Here is a 15517-nt window from a genome sequence, read left to right as displayed (position 1 = left end):
TTTTACTATGTGATATGTATCTTTTTTATTTTTTCAAGCAAAGCATTTCTATTTTTTTACCATTCATAAGCATAAACACAACAATAAAGTTCCGTAAAGCAATTATCCTTAACTAAGTTATATCTTTAACAATTCAATGATATGAAATCCGCTTCTAACTCTGAAATTCCAATTCTAAACCGGTTTCAAAATCTATATCCGGCTCCAACTTGGTTCCAAGCCCCAATCTGATTCAAAATGGTTATAAATCAGTTTACCTGATACCGTAACCGGAACCGGTTTTTTTATGGATCCGATGACCGATTCCACAAATAATCAAATTTCGGTTTCCAGATTTTCCGGATCCGTTTGGGTCGGGTCTAGACCCGTGTACATCGTCTACAACACAACAGTTTGCGCACCCGCACGCAGTCATCAGTCCTCAACCCTCAAAATGAACCATAGCTGTACCCTGTTCCTTACTCCCTCCACTCTTTGCTCCAATTTCGCACCCAAATTCAATGGCCTCAACACCTTCAAGATTGTCACCAACACAAGGAAATCATCCAAAATAAGCTGCTCTGGCGCCGACAATTCTCAAAATCAACAGCAACAACTCAATCTATCTGTTCTTCGCTTCACGTTAGGAATTCCTGGATTGGATGAATCGTATTTACCCAGATGGATTGGCTATACATTTGGATCTCTTCTGATTTTGAATCACTTCCTGGGTTCGAATTCAACCACCGTGACGCCGGCCCAGCTTGTGAGTAATTTATTTCACTCAGGATTTTGAACGAAAAGGTTATGTGCAATCCGAAAGAAGTTACATATCCTCTTTGAAATATAGAGGTCCTGCTTCAAAATCTTTACATATACGTTTATAAAACGCTAAACCTTTCCAATTGATTTTGTTTAATTTGTATGGCTTTTTCAGAGAACGGAGTTACTTGGTCTTTCTTTGGCAGCATTCTCCGTCATGCTTCCCTACATTGGGCAGTTTCTGAAGGTGAAGCTTTTATTATTTTCTTCTGGTTCTTCGTTGTCATCCTGATACTTAGAAAGAAACACAAATTCAGGGTGCTACTCCGGTGATTCAAGCAAACATCCCTGAAGGCGCTGAGCAAATCTTTGCAATGTCTCAGCATATATCTGAAACCATGAAAGAGGATTTAGCCTGGGGATCCTACACACTATTACGTAACACAAACACCATTTCTGTGGTATGTCATCACCATGTCCAAGACTTGCATTATACTATCTTAATCAATGGATTAGTTTGTCTTTTAAGGTTTATATGCAAGAAACATCAACATATTTTCATTCATTTGTTTATTATATACAGCATCCCACTATCATTTCTAATCATCTTATAACATAAGTGTACTTTAAAAATCTATCCTGTTATAGCAATGCCATTTAACTACCAAGCAATTTTCACTACTATAATCAATTACATTATTTAAAGCATAATGCTACAATGAGAATGTTGTAATATAAAGAAATGAAAGTAGGATTCTACAATACACATATAAATGGAAGGATGTTGTTGCTTCTTGCATTTAGTCCAATTTTTCATATTGAATATGCTATTTTTTTTTTTTGTTTAACTGGTATATAGCTTATATCTATCCAAGATGTGATATGCGTACGTGGCTATTGGAACACACCCAAAACCATGAATTTATCAAAAGAACAAGCTGTTGAATGGTTTAAGGAACAAATACAACGTATTGGCCTCTTTAATTTGACAGATACCCTTTACTTTCCTCAAAGATCAGGTGAATTATCATATGGTTGAAAAGATTTTTAGCTGATAAAAATTAAAAGTAATGAAATGTGATAAAAAAAAAATTCAGATTCTGAGCTCTGGGACATGCTTCCTGAAGAGACACGTTCTGTATTGGTTTTGCCTGTGCTTAAAGGGAACAACTCTAAAGACGAGGTTACAGGGTTTGTGTTGTTGGCATCAAGCATTACTTATGCATATAACGATAAAGATAGAGCCTGGATAGCAGCCATTGCTAAAAAGTTTTGAGGTAAGCACTTAATGCATATGGTTGTTACTTTTGGACTTAGTTTGGACAAAATGACTTAATAGGTTAAGCCAAAAAAAACTTGGTTGAATGTATCAAAGACACCAATCATTTACCTATCTACCTATTTTCCTTTTTTCTTTTTCTCTCCAAACTCCTGTTAATTAAAATTGATGAATGTTGTGATTTATCAAGATTCCTTGTGTTACAGGGATTGAGGAGAAGTTTTTTTGTATCTGGGGAGTGTGTTTTGAAAGTGATTAGTGGATAATCAGCTGTAAAAACAATGTATAGTAGGATATACTTATTTTAGATTGAATGAAATAATAAATAAAAGAGTATACAAGTAATGAAGTAAATTTGCATTACCTTTTCATAATTAGTTCTGTTACTATCCATTTAAACTGATCACTATTTGACCCCTAAATAATAAAAAAAAATAATCATAAGCAGAAGTAGGTTATGGATGTATGTGTATGTGTGAAAAGGACAAAATGGGAAGGGTTTGGCATTAAATTACTGAAACCGATGATAGAGTTTAAAGTACTGAAACCGAATAGAATTACTCGAGAAATCCAAATTACAATGAAGTATTCTTTAGAACTGGAATAGATATAGATATAGATTATCATTTGAATCAATATCAGTACATATGAAATGTAAATTTTATTGACAAATTTTATAATAGAATTAAGAGATAAACGACTGTCATAATTTGTTTACATAAAAGCCAGTTTTTAAATCAAACATTGTTCTCTCAAATCTGATGTCGATGTCAATGACATCTAATCACCAGTCAGATTTACGGGCTTGTTACAATTGATCACAATTATTCATTTAAATTTAATACACCACACTAAACAACTAAACATTGTAATGAACACGACATGTTCACCTCGAATTTATGTTCCGCCACATTGGTAGAAAGCTAAACCGGTGCTGACATTTTCCTAAATAACCTCAACTTTGAGAAAATCCGGCGCAGTGGAATTTTTGTAAATAAGTGGAACTACTGTTGATATATTAAAACATCTTTGTTTGTTAATTTTTGAATTTTTTTCTTCAGTCCAACCTATTAAATTATGAACTACTCCGGTTAATTTGTGAATTGTATATATTATGTTGTGAATTTACTCCTTTAAGTTGTGAATTTCGATGACGGTAAATAAATTTGACAATTTTTTATTTAAATTAGTTTATATTAACATGTGAGCTACTATATATGTTAAGTTCGTGAATTGTATTCATTATAATGTGAATTTTATTTCGTTAATTTGTGAATTCCGATTACGGTATTATATAACTTTAAAAAATTATAGAATTGTTTTTTTAAAAACTTGGCTCATATTAAGTTGTGAATTTACTTCGTGTAAAAGAATCCAATAGAAAAAAGAAAATTAAAAACAAAAACATGTCCTACTGTTTCTCTATTTACTGCCACATAAGGTTATCTCGTATGTAACATCACAAAATAGTAATAATATCTTTTTTCGTTTAAAAGTCATTCAAATCATTCATTAATTGTTCTGAACCCATACAAATTATAACATTAAATCATCAGAGTACAAATTATTTCAAATGCGAAATCCATGAGGGGAGGATGTTGTGCCATTACGCCAGACTTTTCCTTTCGAAACTCGAAGTATTTGAAACCATAAACACAAACTATAAACATAATGCTTAGGGAGTTCCCCAAGTACCACATATTATACATGAAAGAAGATAAATGCTATAGGCCAAATCATATTCATATAGTAGTTTCCTGCCATGGGCCAAATCATGGTCTTTTCGTTCAGTGTCGGGGGCCAAATCTCGGTCTTGCATATAAATGTCAGGGCAGATCCTGGTCTTTTATATAACTGTTAGGGGCCAGATCCTGGTCTTTAATACAAATGTCAGGGGTCAAATCCTGGTCTTCCATATAATCATCACAAGGCATCCAAAATTCTACACAACAAACAATGAGCCGATATTAGTGCCTTCGACCCATGGTTCTAGTCAGGAAACTCACCACAACTACTGAAAAACCTAGATAAACGCTCGGGTTGTTGGACTGGAGAAGTCTCCGTGCTAACTCCAAATGGTGCACAATAAAGAGGAGATGTTGGATCCAAAGTCTTGAGAGCAAAGCTTACTCCTTGAAGGTCCTTCTTCACAAACAGGGAAGCACATAATCACTCCAAAAAGCTTAAAATGCTCAAAATGAACTAGGGTTTGCAAAGAGGGTCGATCTTGGGATGGTGGTTGATAAAGGGAAAGGTCTTGGTACGCTCAGCGTACCAAGGTGTACAACCCGCGTACTCGAGCAACACCAAAAAGTCATGGATTTTGACATTGGGGACCCTTCTTGCAACAAATCAAAACTCAACGATCCAAAAGCAAACCTGAAAAAATAGATGTTACATCGTGTGTCATATTCCCCATAAACATATCTCGTGTACCCTATTTTAGATATGTTATGTACATTTGTAGATAATAATATTTTCATCGTAAAACAATAGTATATTTATTTTTAGGCAAAAATATAGCACGTCACATAAACTAGATTAATGTAATAAATTTGGTTAATTTTTTTGAACGGAAAATAATAATATTTTCTCATATATTTGTGATTCAAATCTGGACCATCTTATTAATCAAATAGACTAGCCATAGTCTAAAAACATTGCAATTAATAAAAAGTCATTTCTCCTTAACCAACCCCCCCCCCCCCCCCCCCCCCCCCCTTTGCTTACAACAAAGATGATCATACATTACTCATCCTTCACCATTTAGCAACTTGATTTATTTAACTATAGAGTGCAGCAAGAGGAAGCAACTTGATTTGTTTAACTATAGCAAGAGGAATGATGCATTCAAATGAAAGAGATTAATCAATCTAAATAATACTTTTGTAGTTTTGGCAACATTTTAAAGCAATTTTAAAACTTAAATAACCGATGTGATATAGTTGACTATGTGTTTATTTATTAGTTTTCTTAATTGGTATATTTAGATCGTATGTATGTAATTTATGAGTCTTTTTAAATGTAACCAAATATTCATATATGCAGTACAAAACTACAAATGTATATAATCATTAAATATTTTTGTAGAAATATAACGTTAAACAATGAGAAAGATATAATTTGATTGTGTTTTGAAAAGATAAGTGGTTTTATAAATTTTGTTCTACTCATAAATAAACATTTATTTACGACACCAAGCTTGTACAACACATACCAAAAATTTTGGGATCATTATTTGACAAAAACAGTCTATTTAAAAGTTAAAGGTTGAAAAATGGAACTTTAATATATATATTGGGGTATTTTGTGTAAATATGTTCTTTATTCGTAGTAACCAATGTGGAAACGGTTGTACAAGTTGAAATGCAGAAGTTACAATATGTCGTTGCCTAGGTGTACCCTTTAAATATTGTGCTTCGCTGATTGATGTGGCAGAAGACTTCCAAAAACGTGAACTCATGTTGAACAAGAAAACTCACCTGTCGTCGAAGATTTCATGAGAGTGATTCATGTAGTTTACCCCAGGTTATTGATCGAGAAAGAATTCTGCAAGAGTGATGCAACTCCTCAAAGAAACACCCTGATGATGCCTCTTTCCAAGATCAAACAAAAAGAGATTTTGAATCTTTTGGTGTTGCAAGATGAAAAAGTTGATTTGTACGTTGGTGGGCCTAATGAAAATCCCTACAAAGTTGATTTGGTTTTAGCCGACCTAAACAGGTGCGACTCCAAGCCTCCAATGTCATGCCTCAAAACTCCATGGAAGCAGATTTTGATTGATCACTCTGTTAAAGACAAGATGATCATCCAGTTGTGGGTTTTCCGTAACCAAAATAACCTAGATAAGGATGCCATGCTCATGTTACTCAAGGACGTTATGAAGAATGATCTAATACATCTTGGTGGATCGGTTGCTGCTGGTAAGAACATGAACATTACAGAGAGTTTAACAGTTGGAAAAGGGAAAGAAAAGGTCATTTGAAGCTAGAGATGATGATGTTTTTGGAAGTGATCGTAAACTAGGGTTCAACGTTGAAGATAGTTTGTTTTTTTCTTTTATTGTACAGTGGGATATTGAGAAAACATTGTATATAATATTTTTAGTTTTTGTTATTGAGTAAATGTCTTCTTGGGTTTAATGGTGACAACTTTTAGTTAGACTTGCACACAAAAACCTCCATGTTCAAGAAAGTGGTGGATGTTTGTTTTGTTTTTATAATTTCTCATATGGTTTCTTGGGGAACCCATTTTAATTTTCAACCCATACTAAGACATTGCATATGACTTTAATTTTTGTAATAGGACAGAGTTATGGAAGATTTCTAAATTATAATAATTGTGGTTTATAGAATCAAATTTTCATATATTATGTTTTAATTTAGGGTTTTATTTCAAATGTTAATTTATTATATATACAATAAAATCATAGTGCTCTTATGAACAGTGGCCGGTTTTGAGTTATGTGTCACGGGACGAATCGATCACCATGTGCCACTTAGTGTAACTTCGAATAAGTCATGCTTACAACAATTCCTTGAGAGAATACAAAGAAACTTTCCGATGGTTTGGAGCAAATGAGCTCCTCCCTATTTATACTTGTTCTTCCCACTCTAGGGAACTTTCTAGATATTACTAGATTAGTCTTACATTCCTAACTAATCTAGATTATTCTACTAAGCTACATGTATTTACAAGTCTTCATGAAATGTGCTAAATCATTCTTCGATGTCCTAGAGAAATCTAGGACGTTCCAGGGTCTATTGGGCTATACTTGTAAGTTCTCACTCTTTCTCGAGTACTCCAGAAGAGTCTAGAATCTCGAACGTGAAACCCTCCCACCTAAGTCCTTGTCGTCCTCGTCAAGTCTTAGATATGTACTCCTCGATTTTGCTTCAGAACTACCATTGATCTTGTTCACGTTCCCAACTGGACTCACTATCTGGTAGTCCCACGTTCCCAACTGGACTCATTATCGGGTAGTCCCATCCATCGAACATAATATTCTGTCCAATTGGGTGAGCCTTGTTTGCGAACTGTTCTATCAACTAAGATCTTGTCCACCTCCTTTTCATAGGAGATTACGTTTGCTACCGGGATTTGATGTGATTTGTGTAGCACTTGAATCTTGGTAAGTTTCTCTTTTTCCCTTGTATTATTTAAATTGTCCGTTTTAGTCCTTGAGTTTTACGCAGGGCATACCACAAGGTATGCTTAGCGTACAAGCTATAAAGCGAGTACGTGGGGCGTACTAAGTAGTTCGCTTAGCGTACTCATACGAAGGTTTGATCGGGGATCCGGAGGCATACGTTAGGCGTACAGAAGTGTACACGGGGCGTACGTAATGAATTTTGAAAAACAATTTTCGGGGTTGGCTACTATATAATCTTCCTTATGGACATGAAACCCTCATTTACTCAACCTCCTTGTCCTCCTAGCCCTATACTGGAAACCCTAACTCCATAGTTGAGTGTTCTTGAGCTTAGAAAGTCTTTTGGGTGTATTTTTGGTGTTTTGAAGGAAGGAGATCATCTTGAAGCTTCATTGGGAGAGTGGAAGCTTGTAGATTCGGGATATCATCATCATTTGGCACTCCTTAGATGTATACAACTCTTATCTTGATGTGTCATAGCTTAGATCTAATTATAACTTGTTTTTGGTTAACTTTTGGTCCTATGAGTGAGTTTTGGTGGTTTGATGCATTCCAGACGTTATGATTTTCCCATCTTGACATTTTTGAGGTTTCTAAGTCTTAAAGTTGCCACCTTTAAGGTATAAATCCATCCATGCATGAGTTATGCCATTTTTGTGAAACTTTGATGCTTTATCTTGAAGTTGGAACCTTTTGGGGCATGTAAAGTCACCAAGTCAATGACTTTATAGTTCTTGGCATCCTCTAGGGCTTAGATCTAGGTTTTAAGTTGTTAGTCTTAGGAATTAAGATCTTAAGGCAAGTTTTAGCTTAATAGCTTCGTACATTGGGCGTACAAGTTCGTACGCACGACATACAATCCAGGTTGCGTGTATGTTTAGCGTATAGTTGAGTATGCCCCGCGTATTCAAACTATTGGGCTTCACATCTTTTTGGCCTCAGTTGGGGTTACGTCTTTGGACCTTGTTGCTTTGGGCCTTAATGGGCCATCTGGAATCAAGCCTTTTTACAAAGGAAAATTATTGGGGCTTAGGGTAGGGTCCATATAAGGTTTGGGTCCAATTTGGAAAATTGGGCCACAAGTGGGCCTTGGTGGATCATTTGGTTTTGGGCTCGTTTGGGTGGCGAGTTGAACCTCAGTCTTGATTAAAACTATGTTAGGGGTAAAATGGTCATTTTACCCCAAGTATGGATTTGGAACCTAGGTGTTAATTGAGTGCTATTTTGTGTTGATAGCTCGGGGATTCTTCAGGGAAACAACTAGGGATTTTCAGTGAGATTCAGCATTCGAGGTGAGTTTTCCTCACTGGATTAGCGGGTCTAAGGCACTAATGCCGACCCTTTTTGATTATGTTAGTATGTTAGGAGTCTGTGTGACTCTTGCATGTGTTGTGTACTGGGTGGGGCTCAATGTCGGGCGAGGCCCGATAACTGGAACATATGCTATTGTTTTGTGATCATTATATGTGTTAGCATGTTTATGTGATATTTATATTGTATGTGCATAGTGGGCGAGGCCCAATGGCAGGCAAGACCTGAGAATAACAGATCTGTAAGCTGAGTGGGGCTCGATGTTGGGCGGGGGCCCATTATGTGATTTATTATGTATGGTATGGGGTAGATTGGGGAAATCACTAAGCTTTGTGCTTACGGTTTTTAGTTTATGTTTCAGGTACTTCTGATTTCAAAGGGATGAACTCGAGTTGACTGCATCGCACACACCATTGGGATTTCCGCGATTGAGATTTCGCTCTGATTTTTATGACATTTGATACACTTGTTTATTTGGGAATGTATGATTGATGTTTGGAATACTGTTTTACTTAAATTAAAAATGACAATTTTGGATCATTATTTTAGGATGTTACAATTTGCTTCTCGATGGATCTTCTTCATCGCGATTATAAGCTTTGAGGACACTTACATGGAATACTGGATGAATTTTTGTAACATCCATAAAAATCATGAAAAATTTGAACTTTTAAAACCAACCCAAAAATCATAATTGTTTACAATATAGTTTTCAAACATGATTAATATCAGATTTTTCCTAAAATCATAAATCAAAACACGAGGAGGTGCACGATCTCACCTTCGCCTTTCCGCGATCATCTGAGGTACCTGAAACATAACCCAAAACTGTAAGCCCAAGGCTTAGTGAGTTCCTCCAAAGTACCAACACACAAACAAATAACACATATACAATAACAACATACTATGGGTCTAATTAACCACCGGGTTGGAATACCTCAAGCCCCTCAACCATTGGGTTGGAATGCCGACATACTATAGGTCCAATCAACCATCAGGTTGGAATACCCCAGTCCCTCAACCATCGGGTTAGAATGCCAACATATTATGGGTCCAATCATCCTCGGGATGGAATACCCTTGTGCCCATTCAACCATTGGGTTGGTATGCTCCGACCTATTGGTTTACGCACAAAGCAGCAAAACCTCATCCATCGACCAAACATGTTCACATATAACAGATAATCATATATCAGTCTACAACTAGTCAAACAGATATACAAATCACTAAGCATTGCATCATCCTATATACCATGATGCTGATCTAACAGATCACTACAATACAATAGCATGCATAACAGGATATCAATCCAATGGGCCAACATTAGTACTTTCGACCCGTAAGTACAATGAGGAAAACTCACTTCGCAAACTGAATAGAACTGATGAGGCCCGACTCCGATTCTCAGCTCTCTAATCGATACGTATTTCCACCAAGTGACTAATTCCATCAAAATCTCAAAATACCCTCAAGGTCAAACTTGGTCAAAGTCAAAGTCAACTGGTCAAACCCACTAAGTCAACAGAGTCAACCCAGCCGAGTCAACTCAACCGAGTCAACTCAACAAGGCTAACTCATGCAAGTAAGCGGGGGGTACTCCGAAGGTACACTTAGCGTACGCGAAGCCTCACAGAAGACCACCATCGGCGTGTTGACCGAGTACGCGGGGCATACTCCTATGTATGTGGGGGCATACCCTCGCAACCTCCAAACTCCATTTAGTGCTTAATGACTTAAGCACTTAAGCCCATATTTCAGATGTACGGTCCAAATGCACCCTAGAGTCATAAAGTTTCCAACTTTATGACTTTACAAGGCCACAAAGTGCTTAACACAAGGTCTTAATCCATTAAGACCTTCTACAAGATGTATGAAGCAATTCTAGCAATTGGGACCTCATTTTTATGGATTAGGACCCTTCATGGGGCCTGAAAGGACAACTCAAAAGGACAAGAACAAACCATGCACAAGATGTGACCTTTGAGACTAGAAAAGTAACATAAAAGTTAAAACACCTAAAAATGGGATCTAACATCCAAGACATCAAGGTATGGACTTTATACCTTCTAGAGCTCCTCAAGAAGGCAAATATCCCAGATCCACAAGCTTGCTTCCACTTCAAGGCTCCTCAATGCAACGTCTTCCTCCTTCAACAAGCCAAGAACACACTCTTGAGCTCAAAACACATACTAAGAGGCTAAGGTTTGCAAAAACATCTCAAAGGATGTGGAGGACGAAAAGGTGAGGGAAGGTGAGACATAATGTTGTTTAAATACCACTCAAACCCTAAAAATTAGGGTTTTCCTCCTGAAGCTAGTACGCCTCATGCACATAAGTGTACTCCTAGTATACTTGGGCGCGCCCTAGTACATTCAACATACACACATGTACGCATGGCGTACTCATCTTTCCATATTTATGAAATTGCCACTAGGGCTTCAAATCATAACTTCTTGGACTTAGGGACCAAAATGACATGAAATAAAATTATAAGGATGAATTTAGAAGTACCTGGACATCGGGATGTTAAAATTCTCCCCCAATTGATCTGGATTTCGTCCTCGAAGTCTACTATGGTGAATAACTCGGGATAATGCTCCCGCATCTCAGCCTCCGGCTCCCAAGTCCACTCGGAGCCTCTCCAATGCTGCCACTGTACCTTTACCAAAGGTATCTCTTTGTTGCGCAAGAGCTTCATCTTTCTTTTGAAAATAGATACCGGCTTCTCAACATAGTTCAGGTGCTCATCGAATAAGACAATATCTTATGAATAAGCTCATCTGGTAAGCTGCTCAATCTATCTTCTTCTTCTACCGCTTGTCTTTTAATATTATCATTATCAACCTCCATACTCAGTTATTTATACCTCTTGGCTCCTTCAAAATGAAAAAACAAGAATTGAGCAAGTGGAATTCAATTGAAAGACTAAATCAAGTTGATATGTACACATTACAAACTTCTAAGAAAGATACTACAAACAGATAATCATTTTTACCACTGAGGAGAATTAGGGAAGTAAGCTATCAACTTCATTCATTTAAGCAATTAAGTTTCATAGTTAAAGATTAAACAACCAATCCAGTTTCATTGTTGTGTTTAAATATCCAAAGTAACCATTAACTGTTAGCAAGAATTAAGATTCCAAGCCAATCAAGTTGTCGTAATCAACTTCATTGAAACGATTTTCAAATAATAAAAATACATACTAAGACGAGGGTTAGGCGTGATAGAAACGTTTGAGAAACTCAACCACATAGTTAGAAGTTTAGAATCGAGAAACTTGAGATGAATGCGTTGTTTAGAAAGCAACTGACAGACGGGATTTCAATTTTTAAGTACCAGACGGATTTTGATGAACAAGAGATTACGATCAGTCCTGATATCCCGATTTGGGGATTTCAATTTTTATGTATCGCTCTTGCCTCCAAATCCAAGGTCCAAACTATATTTAGACTAAATTTTGGGCAATTTAGAACTATGGGACTGGGCCACATGACACAACAAAGCCCAAGAAAGGACTTCTAAGTTGTTAGTTCCTACAATTGATAGGACAATCTCAACTTCTCTACTGCTTACATCGTCTACAACAGTTGCCGCACCCTGGATGCAGAATCTACCCTTAAAATTACGGGTGAGCAAACCCACCAAGAAACCGACTAAAAACGACGAAACCGAAACCGAAACCGAAAAAACCAAAACCGAAGAAAAACTGACTGTTAAGGTTTAAACTTTTTAAAAACCGAAAAATCGGGTTCGGTTTCGGTTTTTACCCAGAAACGGACCCATCCAACCCGAGAAACCTACCCATACTTGATCGTGTTTTGGTTGTAATAGACTATTTCGGGCTTTGGTTGCAACTTGTAATAGACTCTTTGTTGTAAGACTCATGTTTTCTGAAGTATTTAACTTAAATTTGGTGTTTTTTAAAATATTTAACTTGTTGCTTCATTTATGGAAAATAGGTTAAACCCAAAACCTATGGGTTTAAACCCATAACCCGTGAGTGTATGGGTTGAACCCAAGAAACCAAAAAACCGCACAAATCGACCTCAAAACCCGAGAAACCGAACCGACTAGAAACCAGTCCTATTGGGTTCTGAAAACCAGAAATTGACCATTTATGGGTTGGGTTGGGTTTGGGTCCAAAACCTATCCAAACCGACCCACACACAATCCTACTTAAAATGAACCATAGTTGTACCCTGTTCCTTATTCCCTCCACTATTTTTCTCCAAATTTGCCCCCAAATTCAATGGCCTCAACACTTCCAGTGGGCGTGTTCGGCATGCATCGTTTGGGAGCTTCTGCTTCTAACTTTTAAGAAAACGTTAGTAAAAAATAAAAAGCCACATTTGGCGACAGAAACGTTTAGCTTTTAACCTACACAAAACGCTCCAAAGTCAAAAGCTACATGCAATAGCTTCAACTCCAAAATCAAACGCTACCTGCTACCCGCTAACCGCTACCAGCTAATTTTGCCGAACACGCCTTATAGTTTATTAGCTTATTGCTTATTAACTTTGCGGTGGAAATAAACAATAAGCAATAGACACCCTCTTTTTCCCCTGTCCAAAATACTCTCACTGACACAAGAAAATCATCCAATAAGCTGCTTTGGCGCCGACAATTCCCAAAATCAACAGCAACAACTCAATCTATCCGTTCTTCGCTTCACATTAGGGATTCATGGATTGGACGAATCGTATTTACCCAGATGGATTGGCTATACATTTGGAACTCTCCTGCTTTTGAATCACTTTCTAGGTTCAAATTCCACCACCGTGACGCCGGCCCAGGTTGTGAGTAATCTATTTGAACGAAAAGGTTATGTGCAATCCGAAAGAAGTTATATATCCTCTTTGAAGCATAGAGGTCCTGCTTCAAAATCTATACATATACGTTTATAAAACTTTTAACCTTTCCTATTGATTTTGTTTAACTTGTATGGCTTTTTCAGAGAACGGAGTTACTTGGTCTTTCTTTAGCAGCATTCTCAGTCATGTTTCCCTACATTGGGCAGTTTCTGAAGGTGAAGCTTTTATTATTTTCTTCTGGTTCTTCGTTGTCATCCTGATACTTAGAAAGAAACACAAATTCAGGGTGCTACTCCAGTTATTCAAGCAAACATCCCTGAAGGCGTTGAGCAAATCTTTGCAATGTCACCGCATATATCTAAATACATGAAGGAGGATTTAGCCTGGGGATCCTACACACTATTACGTAACACAAACACCATTTCTGTGGTATGTTGTCACCACGTCCATGACTTGCATCATACTATCTTAATCTATGGATTAGTATATCTTTTAAGGGTTATATGCAAGAAACAACAATATATTTTCATTGATTTCCATATATATCATCCTACTTTTATTTCTAATCTTCTTATAACATCAATGTACTTTGAAAATCTTTCCTGTTATAGCAATGTCATTTTAATACCAAGCAATTTTCACTATTATAATCGGATACATTATTTAGAGTATAATCCTACAATGAGAATGTTGTAATCGAAAGAAATGAAAGTAGGATGCTACAATACACATATAAATGGAAGGATGTTGTTGTTTCTTGCATTAAGTCCAATTTTTTATACTGAATATGCTATTCTTTTTTCTTTGTTTAACTGGTATAGCTTATATCTATCCAAGATGTAATATGCATATGTGGCTATTGGAACACACCCAAAACCATGGATTTATCTAAAGATTACAAGGTTTGTGTTGGCATCAAGCATTAGTTATGCATATAATGATAAAGATAGAGTCTGGATAACAGTCATTGCTAAAAAGTTTTGAGGTAATACTTAATATCCCTTATTTTGATTTTTATATCTTCTTGACTTAATTTGGACATAATGAATTAGCAATCATTTACCTGTCTACCTATTTTCCTTTTTTCTTTTTCCGTCTAAACTCCTGTTAATTAAAATTGATGAATATTGTGAACCATGATTCATCAAGATTCCTTGTGTTGCAGGGATTGAGAAGACAGGCTTTTTGTACCTGGGAATGTTTTGATGTGTATTTTGAAGGTATTAGTGGATAATCATTTGTAAAAAGTAAAAACAATGTATAGTAGGATATACTAGTATTTGGATATACTTATTTTAGATTGAATGAAATAGTAAATAAAAGAGCATACAAGTAAATTTGCACTACCTTTTGATAATTAGTTCTGTTAACTATCCATTTAAACTGATCATTAGTGACCCCTAAATAATCAAATAATCATAAGCAGAAGTAGGTTATGTGAAAAAGGACAAAACGAGAAGGGTCTGGCATTTAATTGAAAGGAGACTCCTTGAAGAATGAATGGTCCAAGAAGCAAGTCTTCCAGACTGTATACAGGTTTCAAATGGGCCCAATTACAAATTTGATTTGCTTCATCTTTCTATATCATTATAACTAGTCTACATCTACATATATAATAATAAGAGTAAATTACATGTTTTCTCCAAAATATCACATTTATTCCACATGATTCATTTATTGCACTTTTGGTCCCTATTTTAAACCGTGTGACAGGTTTTGTTCCTTGGCCTTCACCTTCGTTAGACATGAATCTTATAAGTTATGGGAAACCATTAAACATGCAATAACTTTAATAATAATAATAATAATAATAATAATAATAATAATAATAATAATATATGTATATCTTCATTTAAGAGTGATCTCTAAGTTAAATGGCTGTGGCATGTGGCACAATGCCATTGGTGGCTTCTCCTATTTTTAAAACAAAATATATAAACATATATATGAGGTTTGAAATTCATTTGTAATTTGTTTTCTCTATAAATCAAAAGGAATATCGGTATATTTATTATTATTATTATTTAATAATGATTAAATAAATAAAGAAAGTTGGAGTGGGATTAATTGTTAATGAACTTGATAAAACTTGATTTGATTGGGTCATAACCGAAAGTTGAAATGATATGATTATGCGGTTTTTGGTAAGTTCGATACATACAGCTATTTGGGTTTGAAAGATTAATTTGGTGTGTAGCTAGGGACAACAACAGCAGTTGC

At 36.0% G+C, this 15517-nt stretch overlaps 1 protein-coding gene and 1 pseudogene across 1 annotated transcript; both read left to right on the top strand.

Annotated features, from left to right (window-relative positions):
* The first annotated feature begins 265 nt into the window (after positions 1–265).
* LOC145088817 (protein COFACTOR ASSEMBLY OF COMPLEX C SUBUNIT B CCB2, chloroplastic-like) lies at positions 266–2374 on the top strand. The gene is made up of 6 exons (XM_079027226.1): positions 266–745; positions 917–988; positions 1059–1202; positions 1601–1760; positions 1839–2018; positions 2227–2374. Exons 1-5 carry the CDS (start codon positions 287–289, stop codon positions 2015–2017), a joined length of 1014 nt encoding a protein of 337 aa, XP_078883352.1. The 5' UTR covers positions 266–286; the 3' UTR covers position 2018; positions 2227–2374.
* A 3388-nt stretch (positions 2375–5762) lies between these two features.
* LOC145090161 (protein COFACTOR ASSEMBLY OF COMPLEX C SUBUNIT B CCB2, chloroplastic-like) lies at positions 5763–14281 on the top strand (annotated as a pseudogene).
* Positions 14282–15517: the final 1236 nt, after the last annotated feature.

The sequence above is a fragment of the Lactuca serriola genome, chromosome 2, assembly GCF_051521515.1.
Source record: "Lactuca serriola cultivar US96UC23 chromosome 2, Lser_US96UC23_V15, whole genome shotgun sequence".
Classification (NCBI taxonomy): Eukaryota; Viridiplantae; Streptophyta; class Magnoliopsida; order Asterales; family Asteraceae; genus Lactuca; species Lactuca serriola.
Note: the sequence above shows the minus strand (reverse complement) of the source record. Positions and strands in the feature narration are given on the sequence as shown.